The sequence below is a fragment of the Oncorhynchus tshawytscha genome, linkage group LG25 (genome assembly GCF_018296145.1).
Source record: "Oncorhynchus tshawytscha isolate Ot180627B linkage group LG25, Otsh_v2.0, whole genome shotgun sequence".
In the NCBI taxonomy this organism is placed as follows: domain Eukaryota; kingdom Metazoa; phylum Chordata; class Actinopteri; order Salmoniformes; family Salmonidae; genus Oncorhynchus; species Oncorhynchus tshawytscha.
Genome location: NC_056453.1, coordinates 19,088,444 through 19,108,001, shown reverse-complemented (window position 1 = coordinate 19,108,001; position 19,558 = coordinate 19,088,444). Strand labels below are relative to the sequence as shown.

The 19,558-nt window shown below is 44.8% G+C and overlaps 1 protein-coding gene across 1 annotated transcript in view; it reads right to left on the bottom strand.

Annotated features, from left to right (window-relative positions):
* The window catches only part of gas7b (growth arrest-specific 7b), a 52,425-nt gene that overhangs the window by 8,892 nt on the left and 23,975 nt on the right, over positions 1 to 19,558 (bottom strand). The window contains exons 2-8 of the mRNA XM_024387878.2: positions 18,983 to 19,100; positions 8,978 to 9,055; positions 8,179 to 8,267; positions 6,865 to 6,918; positions 5,417 to 5,506; positions 3,555 to 3,670; positions 3,203 to 3,277 (exon numbers count right to left, since the gene is read on the bottom strand). Of these exons, the coding sequence (XP_024243646.1) occupies positions 3,203 to 3,277; positions 3,555 to 3,670; positions 5,417 to 5,506; positions 6,865 to 6,918; positions 8,179 to 8,267; positions 8,978 to 9,055; positions 18,983 to 19,100 (620 nt within the window). The remainder of the gene's footprint in view (positions 1 to 3,202; positions 3,278 to 3,554; positions 3,671 to 5,416; positions 5,507 to 6,864; positions 6,919 to 8,178; positions 8,268 to 8,977; positions 9,056 to 18,982; positions 19,101 to 19,558) is intronic.

The window sequence follows — 19,558 nt, the reverse complement described above, 5'->3', positions numbered from 1 at the left end:
TCGCCATACAGCCGGCCATTCCCCCAGCCTATCCCAGGACCCTCGCCATACAGCCGGCCATTCCCCCAGCCTAGCCCAGGACCATCGCCATACAGCCGGCCATTCCCCCAGCCTAGCCCAGGACCCTCGCCATACAGCCGGCCATTCCCCTCAGCCTAGCCCAGGACCCTCGCCATACAGCCGGCCATTCCCCCCAGCCTAGCCCAGGACCCTCGCCATACAGCCGGCCATTCCCCCTCAGCCTAGCCCAGGACCCTCACCATACAGCCGGCCATTCCCCCTCAGCCTAGCCCAGGACCCTCACCATACAGCCGGCCATTCCCCCTCAGCCTAGCCCAGGACCCTCACCATACAGCCGGCCATTCCCCTCAGCCTAGCCCAGGACCCTCCCCATACAGCCTGCCATTTCCCCTCAGGAAACCATTTACCAGGGGAGTACCAGACAAAGAGGTGCTCACAGTGAGAGGTTACCCTATTGTGCCAGACTGAAGAGGGGTCCCCCTTCTCTCTATGTGTGTGACCCCGCCACCTGTCTCTTAATCATCCCCCCCCCATCTATCTATACCTCCCTCCTCTCATACAGTGCCTTCAGAAAGTATTCAGACCTCTTAAACTTTTTCCACATTTTGTTAGATAAAAAAGGCAATCTCAACCTACACACAACACCCCATAATGACAAACCAAAAACATGTTTTTAGAAATGTTGCGAATTTATTACAAATAAACTGAAATATCACATTTACATAAGTATTCAGACCATTTGCTCAGTACTTTCTTGAAGCACCTTTAGAGGCGATTACAGCCTTTTCAGTTTACAGTTTTCTTGGGAATGAAGCTACAAGCTTGGCACACCTGTACTTGGGAAGTTTCTCCCATTCTTCTCTGTAGATCCTCTCAAGCTGTGTCAGGCTGGATGGGGAACGTCGCTGCACAGTTAATTTCAGGTCTCTCCTGAGATGTTCGATCAGTTCAAGTCTGGGCTCTGGCTGGGCCACTCAAGGACATTCAGAGACTTGTCCCAAAGCCACTCCTGCGTTGTCTTGGCTGTGTGCTTAGGGTCATTGTCTTGATGGAAGGTGAGCCTTCACCCCAGTCTGAAGTCCTAAGCACTCTGGAGCAGGTTTTCATCAAGGATCTCGCTGTACTTTGCTCTGTTCATCTTTCCCTCAATCCTTACTAGTCTCCTGGTCCCTGCTGCTGAAAAACATCCCCACAGCATGATGCTGCCACTACCATGCTTCACTGTAGGGATGGTGCCAGGTGTCCTCCAGACGTGATGCTTGACATTCAGGCCCAAGAATTCAATCTTGGTTTCATCAGACCAGAGAATCTTGTTTCTCATGGTCTGAGAGTTTTTAGGTGTGTTTTGCCAAACTACAGGCTGTTATGTGCCTTTTTCTGAAGAGTGGCCACTCTACCATAAGGCCTGATTGGTGGAGTGCTGCAGTGATGGTTGTCCTTCTGGAAGGTTCTCCCATCTTCGCAGAGGAACTCTAGAGCTGTGTCAGAGTGACCATCAGGTTCTTGGTCACCTCCCTGACCAAGGCCCTTCTCCCCCGATTGCTCAGGTGGCTGGGCGGACAGCTCTAGAAAGAGTCTTGGTGGTTCCAAACTTGTTCCATTTAAGAATGATGGAGGCCATTGTGTTCTTGGGGACCTTCAATGCTGCAGAAATGTTTTGGTACCCTTTCCTAGATCTGTGCCTCGACACAATCCTGTCTCGGAGCTCTACGGACAATTCCGTTGACTTCGTGGCTTGGTTTTTGCTCTGACATGCACTGTCAACTGTGGGACCTTATAAAGACGGGTGTGTGCCTTTCCAAAATCATGTCCAATCAATTGAATTTACCACAGGTGGACTCCAATCAGGGATGTCCAAGGATGTTCAATGAAAACAGGATGCACCTGAGCTCAATTTTGAGTCTCATAGCAAAGGGTCTGAATACTTATAATAACCGTACTTACATTTTTTTTTTTATAGAAATTAGCAAAAATGTCTAAAAACCTGTTTTCACTTTGTCATTATGGGGCATTTTGTGTAAATTGCTGAGGACTTAAAAAAAAATGTAATCAATACTAGAATAAGGCTGTAACGTAACAAAATGTGGAGTCAAGGGGTCTGAATACTTTCCGAAGGCACTGTATGTAATGGTTTAAAGGCTCAGTCTGATGGGGTCTGGATCAAAGGAAGTTGTAGCGATTTACAGGACGACCATACTTCCGTTTTCACTGATTCTACTGACTGGCTGGGCCTCCATGCAGTCTCACCAATGAGTCTGGCCTGATATGGTTCAATACCACCCTAATGGGAGAGGAACCACAGTACCCTGCTGTCCAGTCCAACAAACACAGTGGTCCTGCTCTTTGCTATATGATTGTTTTATCATCAGAAAGTCTCCATCTTTGACTAAAATGTACAATCATCAAATCCTTTCAGAGCTACATGAGTTGGCTAGGAGTTGGAAAAGAATGTGCATAATCTGTGAAATAACCTTTGACATGGAATCGTTCAAAATGTTGACGTGGAGCGATATTGTGCCATATCTTCCTAAGCGTCAGTGAGCACGAGCACAGTGTGTGAGTGAGGCGACAGCCATTCCAGCTGTGACTCATACACTGAGTATACCAAACATTAAGAACACCTTCCTAACATTGAGTTGCACCCCCCTTTTGCACTCAGAACAGCCTCAATTCATCGGGGCAAGGACTCTACAAAATGACAAAAGCGTTCCACATGGATGCTGTGTCATTTTGGCTCCAATGCTTCCCACAGTTGTGTCAAGTTGGCTAGATGTCCTTTGGGTGGTGGACCATTTTTGATACACATGGGAAACTTGGAAAAACCCAGCAGCGTTGCAGTTCTTGAACCAAACCAGTGAGCCTCGCACCTACTAACATACCCCGTTCAAAGGCACTTAAATCTTTTGTCTTTCCCATTCACCCTCTGAATGGAGCACATACACAATCCATGTCTCAATTGTCCCAAGGCTTAAAAATCCTTCTTTAACCTGTCTCCTCCCCGTAACCTACACTGATTGAAGTGGTTTTAACAAGTGACATCAATAAGGGATCATAACATTCACCTGGTGAGTTTATATCATGGAAAAAAACAGGTGTTCTTATTGTTTTGTATACTCAGTGTACATGTAGGTTCCTCTTTATTAAGGAACCACCACAGGAAGTGATGCCACTGCTCACTCACCCTTCCTCCTGTCCTGCAAGGGGAATCTGTGACAGCTTGGAGAGGTTCTTGGCATATTCTTCTTCTATCTTTATTCTGAAAGAGGGAAGGAGAAAACATTTTTGTTACAGTACCACAGAATTGCAACATATAGCAAGTAATTTTTCCTCTTTTGCACAAAGTGGAAAAGTACGCATCTGTGAAGAAAAAAAAAACACAAAAAAAATGTTTTTCAAGAAATTATATTTTCCATTGCATGGTTTTCATGGCAACGTGTGTCAAACATGAAAATGAGGAAGGAGCCGTGAAACATTGGTCTGACCAGGATCGTTGACAAATCAGCTGAGATAATGATATTCGATTTTGTTGTTACCTTTCTCGTATAAACTCGGCCATCTCTTTCTGCATCTGTTTCCCCTTCAGCTGTTTCTGCAGCAAGACCTCAAACCCTGAGATAGAGCTTGTCCCCTGAGGGTCCTTCTTATCCTCCTACACAACAACAACAACAACACAACATAAATACACACTACTGTATAACAACATCTAGTGTAACATACTGTAAATCAACAAACAATTCACAAATAATAGCACCATTATTGTAAATTACTTCACTGCTGGGTTGTATAGTATAGTGATATTGTATTGTACTTTATTGCATGGTATACATTCATACAGTTATTCGTTGTATTTTATTGCTGGGAAAATACCAGACAATATTTACTGCAGCACTATAATCCATTCTACAGCACCACAGCCAGTGTTCTAGAAAGTCTACAATTCACACACAGCAGGGGAGTACTAAATACTTGGCAACCTGTTTTAATCTGATCCTCTGTGTCTCAGTAAAATCCGTCACTCTCAGTGTACGGTATCCACTCTTTCTTTACGAGCGTCTTCTGCTGTTGTCACCTCAAAGAGTAACGTTAGCCCAGTCTGACTGTAACATTAGCGGAGTGTCGAAACCTGAGAACACACCTTGGTGGTGATTACGTTTCAGCCGTGGGAGAAAGGAAAGCAGGGCCAATCAGATGCATGGAGTCGCTCTCACTATGTCTTGTGTCATTCTACTACAGCTCTGCAGGCTTACTCTGACGAATCTGTAAAGTGCCCTGTGTCTAAGTGTTTATCGCACGGCTGTTTATGTGGAAGAGCTGTGGACTGCAGTCTAAGGCACGGCAGCACAACACCCGTCCTTGAAGGCTGCAGTGTCTGAATGTTTCTGTTCGATTTTTTATTCTTGCCCGGACAATTAGGGCAGTAATGTTGTGATTATTCATACCAAGGGGACATGAAAACCAGCAGAACTGTGGTCCTCAAGGACTATGTCGTGTATCGCAGTGTATTGTAGAGTTGTGTAATGTAGTGTATCGTAGTGTTGTGTATCGCAGTGTAGCGCTGTGTATCGCAGTGTTGTGTATCGCAGTGTATTGTAGAGTTGTGTAATGTAGTGTTGTGTATCGCAGTGTATTGTAGAGTTGTGTAATGTAGAGCTGTGTATCGCAGTGTTGTGTATCGCAGTGTTGTGTAATGTTGTACCGCAGTGTAGTGTATCGTAGTGTAATGTAGTGTGTACCGCAGTGTAGTGTATCGCAGTGTATTGTAGAGTTGTGTAATGTATCGCAGTGGTGTGTAATGTAGTGTTGTGTACCGCAGTGTAGTGCAGTGTAAACTAGTGTTGTGTAGAGTTGTGTAGTAGTGTAGTGCATCGTAGAGTAGAGTGTAGAGTAGTGCTGTGTAGAGTAGTGTAGAGTATTGTACACTTAGAAAAAAGGGTTCCAAAAGGGTTCTTCAGCTGTCCACTTTTTGCTTTCATGTAAACTCTCTGTTGAAAGGGTTTTACATGGAACCTAAGGGTACTACCTGGAACCAAAACATTTTCTTCAAAGGGTTCTCCTATGGGGACAGCTGAAGAACCGTTTAAGCTTCTAGATAGAAAAAAAGTTGCTAAGAGTGTAGTGTTGTGTATTGCTGTGTGTAAAGTAGAGTAGTGTAGTGGAGTGTAGTGTAGTGTAAAGTAGTAGAGTAGAGTTGTGTATTGTAAAGTAGTGTAGAGTAGTGTAAAGTAGAGTAGTGTAAAGTAGAGTAGAGTAGTGTAAAGTAGAGTACAGTAGCGTAAAGTAGTGTAGAGTAGTGTAAAGTAGAGTAGAGTAGTGTAGCGTAAAGTAGTGTACAGTAGCGTAAAGTAGTGTAGAGTAGTTTAATATGACTCTGTGGTGTGGCCAGTCTGTCTCTTACCCAGAAGTAGTCACAGTAGCTCCACTCATCTGGCTTCAGCAGCTGCTGCTCAGGCATACTCATGGGGAGGGGGAACGTTACACAGTTAATCTGTAAGAGAGAGCGAAAGAGCGAGAGAGCGAGAGAGAGACAGGAAGAGAGGGGGGGGGGTATGGAGAAAAAGAGATAGAAGGAGCGAGGGAGAAAGAGAGAAAGGGTGAGAGAGAGGAGGAGATACATTTTTCCATTGTGCATCGTATTTTATTTTAATAAATTAGACTTGGTATGCACGGGTCTGAGGAGTCTAAGCCATGAAGGTCTACATTGAGATTAGCAATAATGCTGCACACACATCCACACTGCACAGACAGTAACTGTCCAACTCTGCTGATGCTACTATTCAAGGTGCTCTGCCACTGTTGCTCTGGCAACACTTCACCTCCTCAGTTCATCTTGACTTCATATCGCTCCTTGAATTTGTCAACTCTTTTTTATTTCTAGACTTCATGAATAATGCTCCATGAAAACACAGAAACTGTCAACCTTGTCGTGTCACCAGCATTTATCATTGAACAGTCCTGACAGTGTGTTAGAATTCTTTCTCCTCTAGATGTTAAATCTGTTGGTTGAGCGACTATCTCCCTGCTCGGCTCCTCTATCTGTTCTCTTGCTGCTGCACAGGGCCTGAGCGTTGAGCGTTGTGTGTGTGTGTGTGTGTGTGTGGAGAGCGACTATAACACACACACACACACACAGCAGGTCTCCTGTGTGGTCATCAGTTCCAACTGTTAGCACACAGAGCGGGACTGTTGTCTCCCCTCACATTTCCTTTCATTACCTCCAGCAGCAAAACAACTCCGCCTCGGGGTGCTGGAGGTGTGTGCGCATGCTTGTGTGGATCCACTGCTGAGCATGTCCAGCAGTTTACTGCTGTGAAACTGCAAGTGGAAATGGTATGACAATGAAGACGGTCCTCTTTCCACTATTCCCGTCTTGATGAAAAGTTCACACAAAGCAGCTAAAACATCTGGCTTCCGTCACTTTCTAATGAGCCTTTAAGTGACCTTAGTTGACCTCTATCAACCACTCCCTTAACCCCTGACTTATTAGCTGAAGACTAAATCAGCACTGTCTGCCAATTCTCCCCCTCAGACATCCGCCAATCAATAGCATTGTCCTGGTTGCTATGGGAACAGGGTGAGTTCCCTCCACTGCAACCCCTGTGCACTCCTTCACCTCTGCTCAGGTCTCAGTGTTTCCAGAATTTCTACAACTGTTTTACAAATTCAAAATGTCAATATTCAATTCTGTTTGACGCTGGCATCTAAATCACGTCCTCGGTCTCAATAGTCCCTAACATCATCAGTTGGATTTTGCAACTTTGTATTGCCCATGCGTGTTGGGGTTCGGGTCAGTGTTAAGGTTTGTGCTAGGGTTGGGTCTGGGATTGTTTTAGTAGTGGTACTCACTGTGATGGTAGTCTCTTTGCTCTGTCTCCTGGTGGGTGATGTAGGACCTGGATTCTGTTGAGGGAGACAGGATGCTCCGTCAAAACCTTCCTCTGTGTCCGACATGGTCTCTGGCTAACACACACACACACTCACACACACCGGAGCTGCTGAAGCTCTCTGGGACTGACTGTCTGTGTGCTGCCTCCGCTCTGGCTACTGTGTGTGTGAGTGTGTGTGTTGCAGTGCTGAGTAGGGGGGCATGTCTGCAGCGCAGAGCAAATCGCGCTTGGATATGTGTGTGTGTGTGTGTGTGTGTGAACGCACTTCGGCTCAGGCTGTGTCATCACATGAGCAATATGAGTGTGTATGCGTGCGTGCGTGTGTGTGTGCGCGGAGCGAAACAGAGAGAAAGAGTGGGCGTAATGAGATGGAGGGGTAGATTTAAAAAAAGGTAGAGACAGAAAATGAGAGGGAGAGAAAGAATGAAAGAGAGAGTGCACATCCCCCACTGTCCATACCATGCCCACTGAAGCAAGACACAGGGCTGGCGAGAAGAAGGGAAGGAGAGGAGGAGGAAGGGAGGGGAGGGGGTTTATTGACAAAGTACAGAATGCTCCACACCTCCTCTCCCAACGAGAAAAATAGAAAGGAGGAGTTAAAGGAAGAGCTAAATGAGAAGTTAAAGGAGGAGCTAAAGGTGGAGCTAAAGGGGAAGTTAAAGGAGAAGTTAAAGGAGGCGGATGAGAAGCTGGGTAGTGGTGGGGTGTATCTGGATGGTGTGTGACTGTGAGTGTGTGTGTGTGTGTGTGTGTGTCTGAACAACGATGAGTGCTCTCCTAATTATGATCTGAGGATAAGATAATGAAAGGAATCAGGATGGAGAAACTGCTCTCCTTTCCAGGGGTAATGAGTATCATTATCTCATTTCATGATGACGGGGTTGTGTGTGTGTGTGTGTGTGTGTGTGTGTGCGTGCGTGCGTGCACATCTTTGCCTCTGTCTTTGCGTGTGCGTAAGGAGGTTGGGTAACCATGTCCCCAGTAACCATGGCATTACTGTACATAGGAGAAATCTGCTGTTTGAATCTATGACTGTACAGTACCTCTATCAACGGGGATGCATTGGCATAGCTTCTACTAAACGCTGCTAAATGCTTTCGTTGACTGGCTACCACTGTGGCGTGGTGGTGGCTGTTGGTGGTCTAATATGAAGAAACAGAAATGGGCTATCTTCTGTGTAAACATAAGCATAGTTAATGGGGTTCATGGGGAAGCCCTTAAATGGAGTAACCAGAGAAAGAGAGGAGGAGGAAGAGGAGGACACCAGTTTTACCTGTGGTTCGGAACTGGGCTTTTTGACCAGACTGATGTGGGAGTGTTCATTCTGATGCAACGTACCGCCACTGGAGTGAAACCCGTTCACTGAAGAGAGAGAGAGAGAGAGAGATGGAGAGAGAGGGGCGGGGTAGCAAGAAAGAGAATTTAATTTGTAACACAGCCTGCGGAGGAGGAATAATGGGCGTTTGCCTCCTATGAGTTGTCTGTATATCTGAGCCGGGGGTAAATTAACTTATCTTTGTGACTCAAACAAAGCGATCAGAGAATCGTTTCTTCTTTGTTAAAATGTCTTTATCAGGGCGGTTACTGGAAACCAGAGACCGAGCACTTCACCAAACCCAGCTCGGAGTCCAGACCGCCTGGGTTGTCCTCTGGTACACAGGCAAGGAAAATTAGCTATTATTTGGGAGAGTTGCTCTGCATGTGTGCATTGTTTGCACATGTTCATTTGAAGGTGTGTTTTAGTGATCAGGCGGCATGCGAGACTACATGTCAGTGTGTGTGTTGGAGAGAATTATTATGTAGTCTAGATGAGATACCCCACTGTGTCTAGTGATCAGCCGGAGCAAACAAACGTGAGTTGAGACGACTCCAGATCGCAGATCAAATTAGCCACAGGAAGTGTGTGTGTGTGTATGGTCAGAGGCCTCTGGTATTTTCTGTGCGCTGCCACACAGCGGTAGGCCTATGTTCAGCCCTCACGACACTGGCAAAAGGAGGAAAAGTGAGAGAAAGAGAGTGAGAGGGAGTCAAGGACAGAGTGAGCGAGAGAATGAGAGAGATGGCGTCAGTACCTGTAGGTAGTGAGTTCTTGTGTTTCAGAGGGGTGTTGGGGGTCCCAGGTACACTGGAAGGTCTCTCCCACGTCGTCTCTGGGACCAGACAGGAACATGAAAGACTATTTAACTTTATGTGGTCAGAAATACATGGAAATTGAGAGACATACTAGAATATCTCTACCCTGGATTTCATCTCAGGTCTAAGATGAAAGAAAAATTTGTTCTGGATGATTATGGGTCGTTCTTGAATTGCAGTGGCAACTTCATTTTTCTAGGTGTGTTTTTATGTAAATGTATTGGGTACATCTTCCCATTCTAAATCAATGAATATGGCAGCTTAACGACTTTAAATCATGTTTACCATTATCATAACATTGTGTCACCAATAGGAGTACTAACACAAATGACACATTTTCGGCCCATTAGGATTTTCTGAAAAGTAGGCCACAGATGCTCAAATCTAACGTCATTAATCCTTGAAAAATGATTTACCAAAAAGTCAAATGATTAATCATTTTGCTCACTATGTAATTCCCCTTAATGTAAATTGAGTAACATCAAGTGACACTTTGGATTTGGATACCAAATTATCAAAAAGAATCCTCAATTTTTGTACATAATAAATGGGTGTGATTACCTAATATCTGTATTTCATATAGAAGCCTCCCCCAATAACAGTTTGCCACTGGAGGGAATGTTCAAGGTCTTTGCAATAAGTGATTTTCAGGCAGTAACACCGAGGACAAAACTTAAGGACACATTTTTTTTTGGGGGTATGATATTTTAACAGCCTTCTTTGGTTTTATTGATTTATAGAATATATCAAAAACTTTTGTTTACTTTCTAGCATTCATTATAATAGATACAGTTGAAGTCGGAAGTTTACAGACACTTAGGTTGAAGTCATTAAACTCGTTAAACTCGTTTTTCATCCGCTCCACAAATGTCTTGTTAACAAACTATAGTTTTGGCAGGTCGGTTAGGACATCTACTTTCTGCATGACAAGTCATTTTTCCAACAATTGTTTACAGACAGATTATTTCACTGTATCACAATTCCAGTGGGTCAGAGGTTTACATGCACTAAGTTGACTGTGCCTTTAAACAGTTCGGAGAAATCCAGACAATTATGTCATGGCTTTAGAAGCTTCTGATAGGCTAATTGACATCATTTGACTCAATTGGAGCTGTACCTGTGGATGTATTTCAAGGCCTACCTTCAAACTTAGTGCCTCTTTCCTTGACATCATTGGAACATCTAAAGATCCAACCCAATGTCAGGAATTGTGAAAAACTGAGTTTAAATGTATTTGGCTAAGGTGTATGTAAACGTCCGACTTCAACTGTAGTTCTCTAAAATCCCCAAAACATGTCACTACAACTCTACTGGGTCACTGCTGGGACAAGACAATTTGCTTACCCTAAGTAAGTTAAACAACGCATAAAACAAAGTTGTGCAGTATAAATCACTTGCATTCCTTTTTTATCATTGAGAAACAATTCAATATAAAGAGAAACATGTACGTGATGTAGCTCGCTGTCATTTGAAAGTGTTTTTCATGGTTGCGAAGGTGAGGAAAGCACAGTTTCTGTCCAATTCAACTAAACAGTTGTCAGACTGACTGACAACTTCCCAAAGCAATATAAGAATATGAGCCAGATTCACTAAGTGTTTGCACCTGTGAGCAGAGCACCGCACCTGTGAGCAGAGCACCGCACCTGCTATTTCCATACGGATAATAAAAGACACCGCTTCATCTTCAACTCCCTGTGTTAAAAATAACAGGTGCAACCTTTCAGTGAATCCAATATGGCTGTTTAACTTCACCAAGACTCTCTGCCTCACTCATTCAACTCATGCGTCCCCATTTTACTCTCGCCGGAGGAAACAAGAACAAGAGAAGGAGAGCGAAAGAAAGAAAAGAGGATAAGAAGCATGACTGACACAGAACCTGAGACAGAGAGAAAAATCTGTGATTCACTTAACTCCAATATCCAAATTCACAATACAAATTTGATCTCAATTACCCCTTAGTGTCACCAGGGAGAGAATAGTCGTTGAGACTAACAAGCTTTTATTTCATTTGTGTCTTTGGCTAGCACTCCGCTGTCTGCCTGTACTAAGCAGAGACTGAGCCAAAACCATCAGTTCCGATGACACAGATGGATAGAGAGGGAGAGAGGGAGAGAGAGAGAGGGAGAGAGAGAGAGGGAGAGGGAGCGCGAGAGAGGGAGCGCGAGATGGAGATGGAAACAGAGAAAGGTGAGAGAGATTTGGCAGACAGACTCCTAGGAGGAGAGAGTCTTTCCCTTCCGATACGATGTATAACACAGTCACAACGGTTCATTAAAAAGGTGCCTTCTGCCTCCATTTCTCTCTGTTAGCTTGACAAAGGAAATGGATCTGATGGGAGGAATCAGATATTAATGGAGACATACAGTATAATTAGGTTAGCTCTGGGGAATTGTATGTCACTGTATCCTTCTCTCAGGAGCTACAGCAGTAGCAATAAAATCCTGAGACGGGACAAGTCTCTCTAAGTGTCATTACGCTATACTAATGATACATCAAGATAGGATTCAATCAAATCTCGACTACACTCTATAATTGTCATTGTGTTATTCTTTTGATGTATTTTATAGCACAATCAAATCTCTACTGCAATCTGGGAACAGGTATTCTAGTATCATCATTAAAGATGGAATCCGCAGTAGGGGAAACAGCGCCACTGTAAGCCCCACTGCTGAGATTATTGTTTGTGTTTTGTTGATGAAACGGAGTTGAGGAGCATCACGCAACGTGATAAAACACATTTGCTGTATATATTCTGCTGCTCTATAGCACGTGCAATGATGTCAGAGGGAGAAAAAAAAAGTGTTTGTTGTTTTCAGTAACTTCTTTGTTGTTGTAACATCACAAACCGACGCAGCTACTTCAAGAGACATTGACATGTCAAATTAGCATGAGTATAGTGTGTCAATGAGCGGAGTTAAATACGGGTTTACGTTATATTCACAGTACCAGTCACAAGTTTTAGTACACCTACTCATTCATGGGTTCTTCTTTATTTTTACGATTTTCTACATTGTAGAATAATAGTGAAGACATCAAAACTATGAAATAACACATGGAATCATGTAGTAACCAAAAAAAGTGCTATTTTATATTCTTCAAAGTTGCCACCCTTTGCCTTGATGACAGCTTTGCACACTCTTTGCATTCTCTCAACCAGCTTAATGTGGAATGCTTTTCCAACATTCTTCTGTGGTCCAACTCATCCCAAACCATTTCAATTGGTTTGCGGTTGGGTGAATGTGGACGACAGGTCATCTGACACAGCACTCCATCACTCTCCTTGGTCAAATAGCCCTTACAACTGGGTGTGTGTTTTGGGTCATTGTCCTGTTGAAAAACAAATGATAGTCCCACTAAGCGCAGACCCAGATGGGATGGTGTGTCGCTGCAGAATGCTGTGGTAGCCATGCTGGTTAAATGTGCATAGAATTCTAAATAAATCACTGACAGCGTCACCAGAAAAGCACCCCCACACTATCACTCCTCCATGCTTCACGGTGGAAACCACAAATGCGGAGATCATCCGTTCACCTACTCTGCATCTCACAAAGACACGCCGGTTGGAACCAAAAATCTTTCATTTGAAATCATCAGACCAAAAGGTCAGATTTCCACCGGTCTAATGTTCATTGCTCGTGTTTCTTGGCCCAAGCAATCTCTTCATATTGGTGTCCTTTAGTAGTGGTTTCTTTGCAGCAATTTGACCATGAAGGCCTGATTCACGCAGTGTCCTCTGAACAGTTGATGTTGAGATGTGTCGGTTACTTGAAATATGTGAAGCATTTATTTGGGCTGCAATCTGAGGTGCAGTTAACTCTAACTTATCCTCTGCAGCAGAGGTAACTCTGGGTCTTCCTTTCCTGTGGCGGTCCTCGTGAGAGTCAGTTTTATTATAGTTGATGTTTTTTGTGACTGCACATGAAGACATTTTCAAAGTTCTTGAAATGTTCCACATTTACTGACCTTCCGGTCTTAAAGTAATGACGGACTGTCTTTTCTCTTTGCTTATTTGAGCTGTTCTTGCCATAACATGTGACCCGATTCAGGAAACTGGGCGTATGTCGCAAGTCACAACTTCACAAGAGAGCTGTTTGTCAGAAATGCCTTCTCAAACATGTGAACTTTCATGTGCCTTAATAACAAACTTGTATGCCATCTGTAAATACGAATAAAATTGTTAAATTCAGAGCCTTGTTTGTTAAGCCACAGAAAAAGCTAGCAACCTTCCCACTAGCCATGATTGGCTGAGATAATGAGTGGGCTGGCCATGCCGAGAGAGGATTGGTCTGCCACATAGAAGGCTTCTGTCTATTTGAGCTCGTCAGTCTGTGTTGGTAATCCTGTTGAACGCAGCTTTTTTAAAATGTATTCTGTAGTGGAGCTGCATAAGCGTTGCTCTCCATTTTCTGGAGGATACCGTTTTGAAATCAGTGGAATTAGAGTATGATTGCTAAAGAGATGGAGAAAACACCTCCGGATTACATCTTCAAACTAAGGGAAAATGTGGTATGTCATTCCTGACAGGGAGAATCATCATCATGCATGATGGATGCATACAGGTAAGATAGCTAGCTACATTTTCAGATATTACACATTTCTAATTTTGACAGAGAGTGGTTTAATTTCAAGCTAAAGTGAACTGTTAGCTAGCTAGCTAACGTTACCTGGCTGGCTCCCTAGCTGACATTATTTGTTTCCCAGAACCGTTTGCTTTTCTAGTTAAAGCCTAATGTTAGCTAGCTAACGTTGACCCTGCTTGGTTAGCTCCCAGCACTGTGGCATTGTTGGCACTGTTCATTGTTGTTTAACTAACTAATGTTAGCTGGCTGGCTCGTTTACTAACATTACTTGACGTGTGTACACCCGTTGAACATGGCCAGTGTCTGCACACCTGTTAATTGAAATGCATTCCAGGTGATTACCTCATTAAGCTGGTTGAGAGAATGCCAAGAGTGTGCAAAGCTGTCATCAAGGCAAAGGGTGACTACTTTGAAGTATCTCAAACATAAACTAATCAATCTATTTTAACACTTTTTTGGTTACTATATGATTCCATAATTTTCATGTCTTCACATCATTCTACCATGTAGAAAATATAAAAATAATGAAAAACCCTTGTATAAGTAGGTGTTTCCAAACTTTGGACTGATACTGTAGATAGCAAGTCTCTGTGACAAGTGACCTTATAGTTTCAATTACATTGACAATGTGTTAATTTCATGTGCCGGCCTAGTTACATGACAACTTTACTAAGAAAATGAACAGGAAATGAATGTTTCTATGTTTAAATTACATTGGAAAAAAAATCTTAATTTTACGTGTAGGCCGAGATGCATGACATGTTTAATCAGAAAATGAACAGGAAATTAATGTAATATCAGTGGATAATGGACTGAAAGGTGAAAGAAACATCTCTATTTACTATCAGGATTACAACAGAACTGTAACACTGTTGACATCAAAAGGGTCTGTTACTTAGCAACTGGCACCTGGAAATGCAGATTGGAGTGATTATCTACTTCACATCAGTGTGCTCAGATGAGAGGTAGGCTGCAGCTCTACACACATCCTCCAACATATTTACTCTGTAACAAGCTCATTACAAAGCTGTAATTCCAGGATAGCTGAGACAAGATTTCAATACACTTACACAGGTGTGTCAAACTCATTTTGATCCCGGAGGACCGCACAGAAAATTGGTTATATTTCCTCGCCATCAAAAAAAAAAAAAGTCCTCTATCCATCATTTTTGGAATGTTCGATGATCACAGACTGTCTAGCATTCATTTCGGTGATTACTAGCGAGCTGGATACAGTAAAAAAAAATTTTTTTTAAAACTGTATGAATGTAGGTCCATTATAATTTCTCCACACAGTTTTGATTTGAGTCATTTTAAAAGTATATTAAAGCTCCTCCCCCCGCCACACACATTTTGCCATGGGGTCATTCCTAGGTATAACAACACCATTACAGCTAGAAACACAAGCATTTCGCTGCACCTGTGATAACATCTGCAAATTTGATACATTTCATGCAATTCTACACATTTTGACATGCGGCAGAGATAAAAAATGTTTTGCAGTTTTACAGGTAATTTCCTGCAATTCTGCACATTTTGTAATGACTTAAACATGTTAATATGATAACAGAGTGAGAATGACTAACAAAATCAATTGGGGGCCCCCTAGAGGTCAGGGCACCTAGGCACGTGCCCTGCATGCCGGTTGGTATTCGGTCATGAATTACTACAAGTTTAGATAGTCTAGCCAGCTAACTACCAATCTAAAAATTGCTAGTTTACATGGCTAAATTGACTGACTGTCTGACTGACATAACAGAAAAACTGCTGATTCACCTGGTGTATTCTACTATTCTTATTCTCAATAGTAAGTTGAGACCCCGACTGAGTTCCTAAAAAAAATAATTAGAATCGTCACGCCCTGATCTGTTTCACCTGTCTCGTTATTGACTCCACCCCCTCCAGGTGTCATTTGTTTTGCCCAGTGTATTGATCCCTGTGTTTCCTGTCTTTCTGGGCCAGTTCGTTTTCCCTTGCTCCTGCTTTCTATCTCTTTCCTAGTCCTCCCGGTTTTGACCCTTGCCTGTTTTCTGGACTCTGTGCCCACCTGCCTGACCAATCTGCCTGGCCCCGACCCTGAGCCTGCCCGTCGACCTGTACCTCTGCCCGCCCCCGACCCTGCCCGCCGACCTGTACCACTGCCCGGCCATGACCGCCGACCTGAACCTCTGCCCGCCCCCGACCCTGCCCGCCGACCCGAACCCCTGCCCGCCCCCGACCCTGAGCCTGCCCGCCGACCCGAACCCCTGCCCGCCCCCGACCCTGAGCCTGCCCGCCGACCTGAACCTCTGCCCGCCCCGACCTGAACCTCTGCCCGCCCCCGACCCTGCCCGCCGACCTGAACCTCTGCCCGCCCCGACCCTGCCCGCCGACTTGTACCCCTGCCCGCCGACCTGAACCTCTGGCCGCCCCCGACCCTGAGCCTGCCCGTCCCCGACCACGGACCTGTACCCCTGTCCGCCCCTGCCCGCCGACCTGTACCCCTGCCCGCCCCCAACCCTGAGCCTGCCCGCCGACCTGTACCCCTGCCCGCCCCCGCCCCTGAGCCTGCCCGCCGACCTGTACCCCTGCCCGCCCCCGCCCCTGAGCCTGCCCGCCGACCTGTACCCCTGCCCGCCCCTGAGCCTGCCCGCCGACCTGTACCCCTGCCCGCCCCTGCCCGCCGACCTGTACCCCTGCCCGCCCCGACCCTGAGCCTGCCTGCCGACCTGAACCCCTGCCCGACCCTTAGCCTGCCCGCCGACCTGAACCCCTGCCCGCCCCCAACCCTGCCCGCCGACCTGAACCCCTGCCCGCCCCCAACCCTGCCCGCCGACCTGAACCTCTGCCCGCCCCCCGTCCCTGCCCGCCTTGACCTGAATCTCTGCCCGCCACAGACCCTGCCCGCCTTGACCTGAACCTCTGCCCGCCTTGACCTCTGCCCGCCTTGACCCCGACCTGAACCTCTGCCCGACTTGACCCGTCTTCTGCTTGTCCCTGTTGGAACATTAAATATTGTTACTTCGACAGCCTGCATCTGGGTCTTACTTTGATATCTGATAAAAAAAATTGTGTTGGGGGCTCCTAGCAGCCAAGGGCCCTAAGCAACCCCTTATGTTACTTATGCCTGGAACCGGCGCTGGTTGTGTGGGATATCAATGTGAGTGAACAGAATTAGTAGTAATATGGCCTAGTTAGGTCTAGCAATCCCCATCTTTAATTCATAACCAGCTGACACTCTCCTCGCATGCACACACTATGGCCCATTCACACTGACTACATTTATCTGGTTATAGCATGGAGGGTAACTCACAAATGCCCAATACAGCTCACAACAAATGATGAATTGAAAAAAGGACAAATGATGGTATGTCAAAAAGTCATATTGAGAGAACTAAGCATAACACATTGTGTCACTGTAGCCTTTACAGAGTCTACTGACAACTTTATAGACAACAATAAACAGTCTAGGCATCTATAAAATGTCTAATAGTGTATGTTGGGAGACGGCAGGCTGTGGGTCTATGGAGGATTTTTTTTTACAAAGCTACGCTCTGGACAGAGAGGAGGATGCCCAGGGAGAATGTGAGGAAACCACAGTTCAGAATCACACTGAAACACAACATAGTTGCCAAACTGTAATGCACAGAAATACAGGAAGGAAACCTCCAAGAAACAAGCTGTAACTCAGGAACCTTTACAGCACTAGCTCACCCACGCATGATCGTCCTCTGGTTACTATAGCAACGCAGAAACATAATACACACGGACGCACATGCATGTACATATGTGCACGCACGCACAACATGATCTAATCTATCTGAACTTTAACATAAGAGGGAGGGAGGCCCGTTTGAAATTGCGGATATCATATAAATAGCAGATTGCTTCAGTTAAACATTATTAGATAGTTGGAGAAAGTCCTCCTAGTTACAGTGGCTCTGCTGGTTGACTGTGTGTGTGTGTGTGTGTGTGTGTGTGTGTACTGTGCATTTATTGTGCTTACATTTCCAATTACTTGAGGAAAGCACAATCAAATAAGGACTGGTGATCGTCTATGCCCCTCAAGAGGCCGATTTTGCAATACCACAAGTACAATAATCATTTTTAATTTTTCAGCTGGGATGACCGTTACAGCTGTGTGTATTTTTGTGCAAAGTTATGAAAGATGAAGCATTTCCCTCCAAGGAAATCTGACAGCAAATAAAACGAGTCCAACGTCAAGAACAAAAGAGTGTCATGGGACCATATCCCCCCCTCAGCTCTCCGCAACCCTGGAGTCAGAGAGATGGTTATCTACTGACGACATGGTTATTCTGCAGACAGAGAAGCACACAACATATCAGTGGAATCAACTCCGATATGAAATGAGTCTGTAAGGTGAAATAACCACAATTGTGAAGGGGTTTTGCCATGCTTTTGGCTGTGTGGTAGACAATCCTTCAAAAGAGGGTGTAGCCAAACATGACTGCCCTCTAGTTTGGTTTGTCCTTTCCTCTTTCCCATTAACACATTCACCAAAAGAGACCTGCATCTAAAAAAGGAGAGAGAGAGGCAGGAGCAACTTGTTATTCTGGTCGTGTTTCTGGGTGGAGTTTTGGTTTGCCAAATTGTAGATGTTTTCTCATGGTCAAGTGTGGACCATGTGCCCAACTCCACACACAATCTTCACGCTCCACACAGTAAAACCATGATCCCAGACATGCACACTGGGAATGCCTTTGGTCTTAATTACAGCTACTGTCATTCACAACACAACTTGTTAAGGCACTGAATCGCTTTACTCCTAAGTGAGTGGTTTCATGAAAAAAATACAGTAGATCTACAGTCTACAACCTCCCAGTGCTGCGTTGCCAATCTTACTTCTCCTCAAAAATAAACTCAGAACCTGAACTTCATTCATCCACCCCCCCCTCCTCTCTGTAGTTGCCATGACACCCACAGCAGGCATAATAACATCCCCCAGCAGGTCTTCCATTCCATTTCACACCATCATGTCAACACTTCACGTTTCCTCCCGAGTTCATTTAAGGTCAGTAAATCAATACGGTGCCAGTGCCTGTCCTATTCGAAACAGAGGAAAGCTCACAGTGTTGCTTTCTCAGTCTCTGTGTGTCTCTGTCCCTGTCTGTGTGTTTGAGTGGTGGCGCTGGGGATAGAGACAGACAGCTAATTGTGTGGACAGAAACAATGGTGTGAAGAGGAGAGATCTTCCCCAAGTCTTTAATGTGCCTCGACACCCAGCAGTACCAGTCAGACACCTCAGCAGTCAACTAGTGCTCGGAGGACATTGTTAAGTAGCAGTGACCTTCAACAGCTCTAGATTCATATGAATCAATTTATCTTAGGAAATACATGTATATCAGTCTCCATGTGTGTCCTTACCGTTGCTGGCTGTGTTGACATAGTAGTGCCGCCCTTGTGGTGACATGTAGCACTTCCAGTGTTGAGGGAGAGGCTCTCCGAGGTCCTCAACAGGCAGTGAGGTCATAGACGCCGTTTTCTGTCAAAACAGATAAATTAAAGACATATAAGATGAATAAATTGAACATAAGGGCTTTGAGCATTCACATGAGAGTGCTTACCTTGTGTCTTTTGTTTCTAGCTCATTTCACAATTAGCAACCGTTAGTTGATAGACTGCGGTATATTGCAATACAAAAAAAACAACAAAACAACTAGAGCCAGTCTTCTATTGGCCAGGCATGATAGAACTGATTGAACGTACCTGCACACACACAAACACACTATGCTGACAAACACAGGTGAGTGTGTAGCCAACTCTGGCCAGCTGCTATTGATTAACAACATGAAAACAACATCGTTAAGTACAAGGCCAAGGCCATTGTAACACATTATTGGGGGTGGTTGGGAAAACCCGGATGGAATTCCATAACAATTACTCTCTGTTACTGGAGCGGGTGCCAACTCGTCAAGCGTCTATAAGAGATTTGTTTTAGTG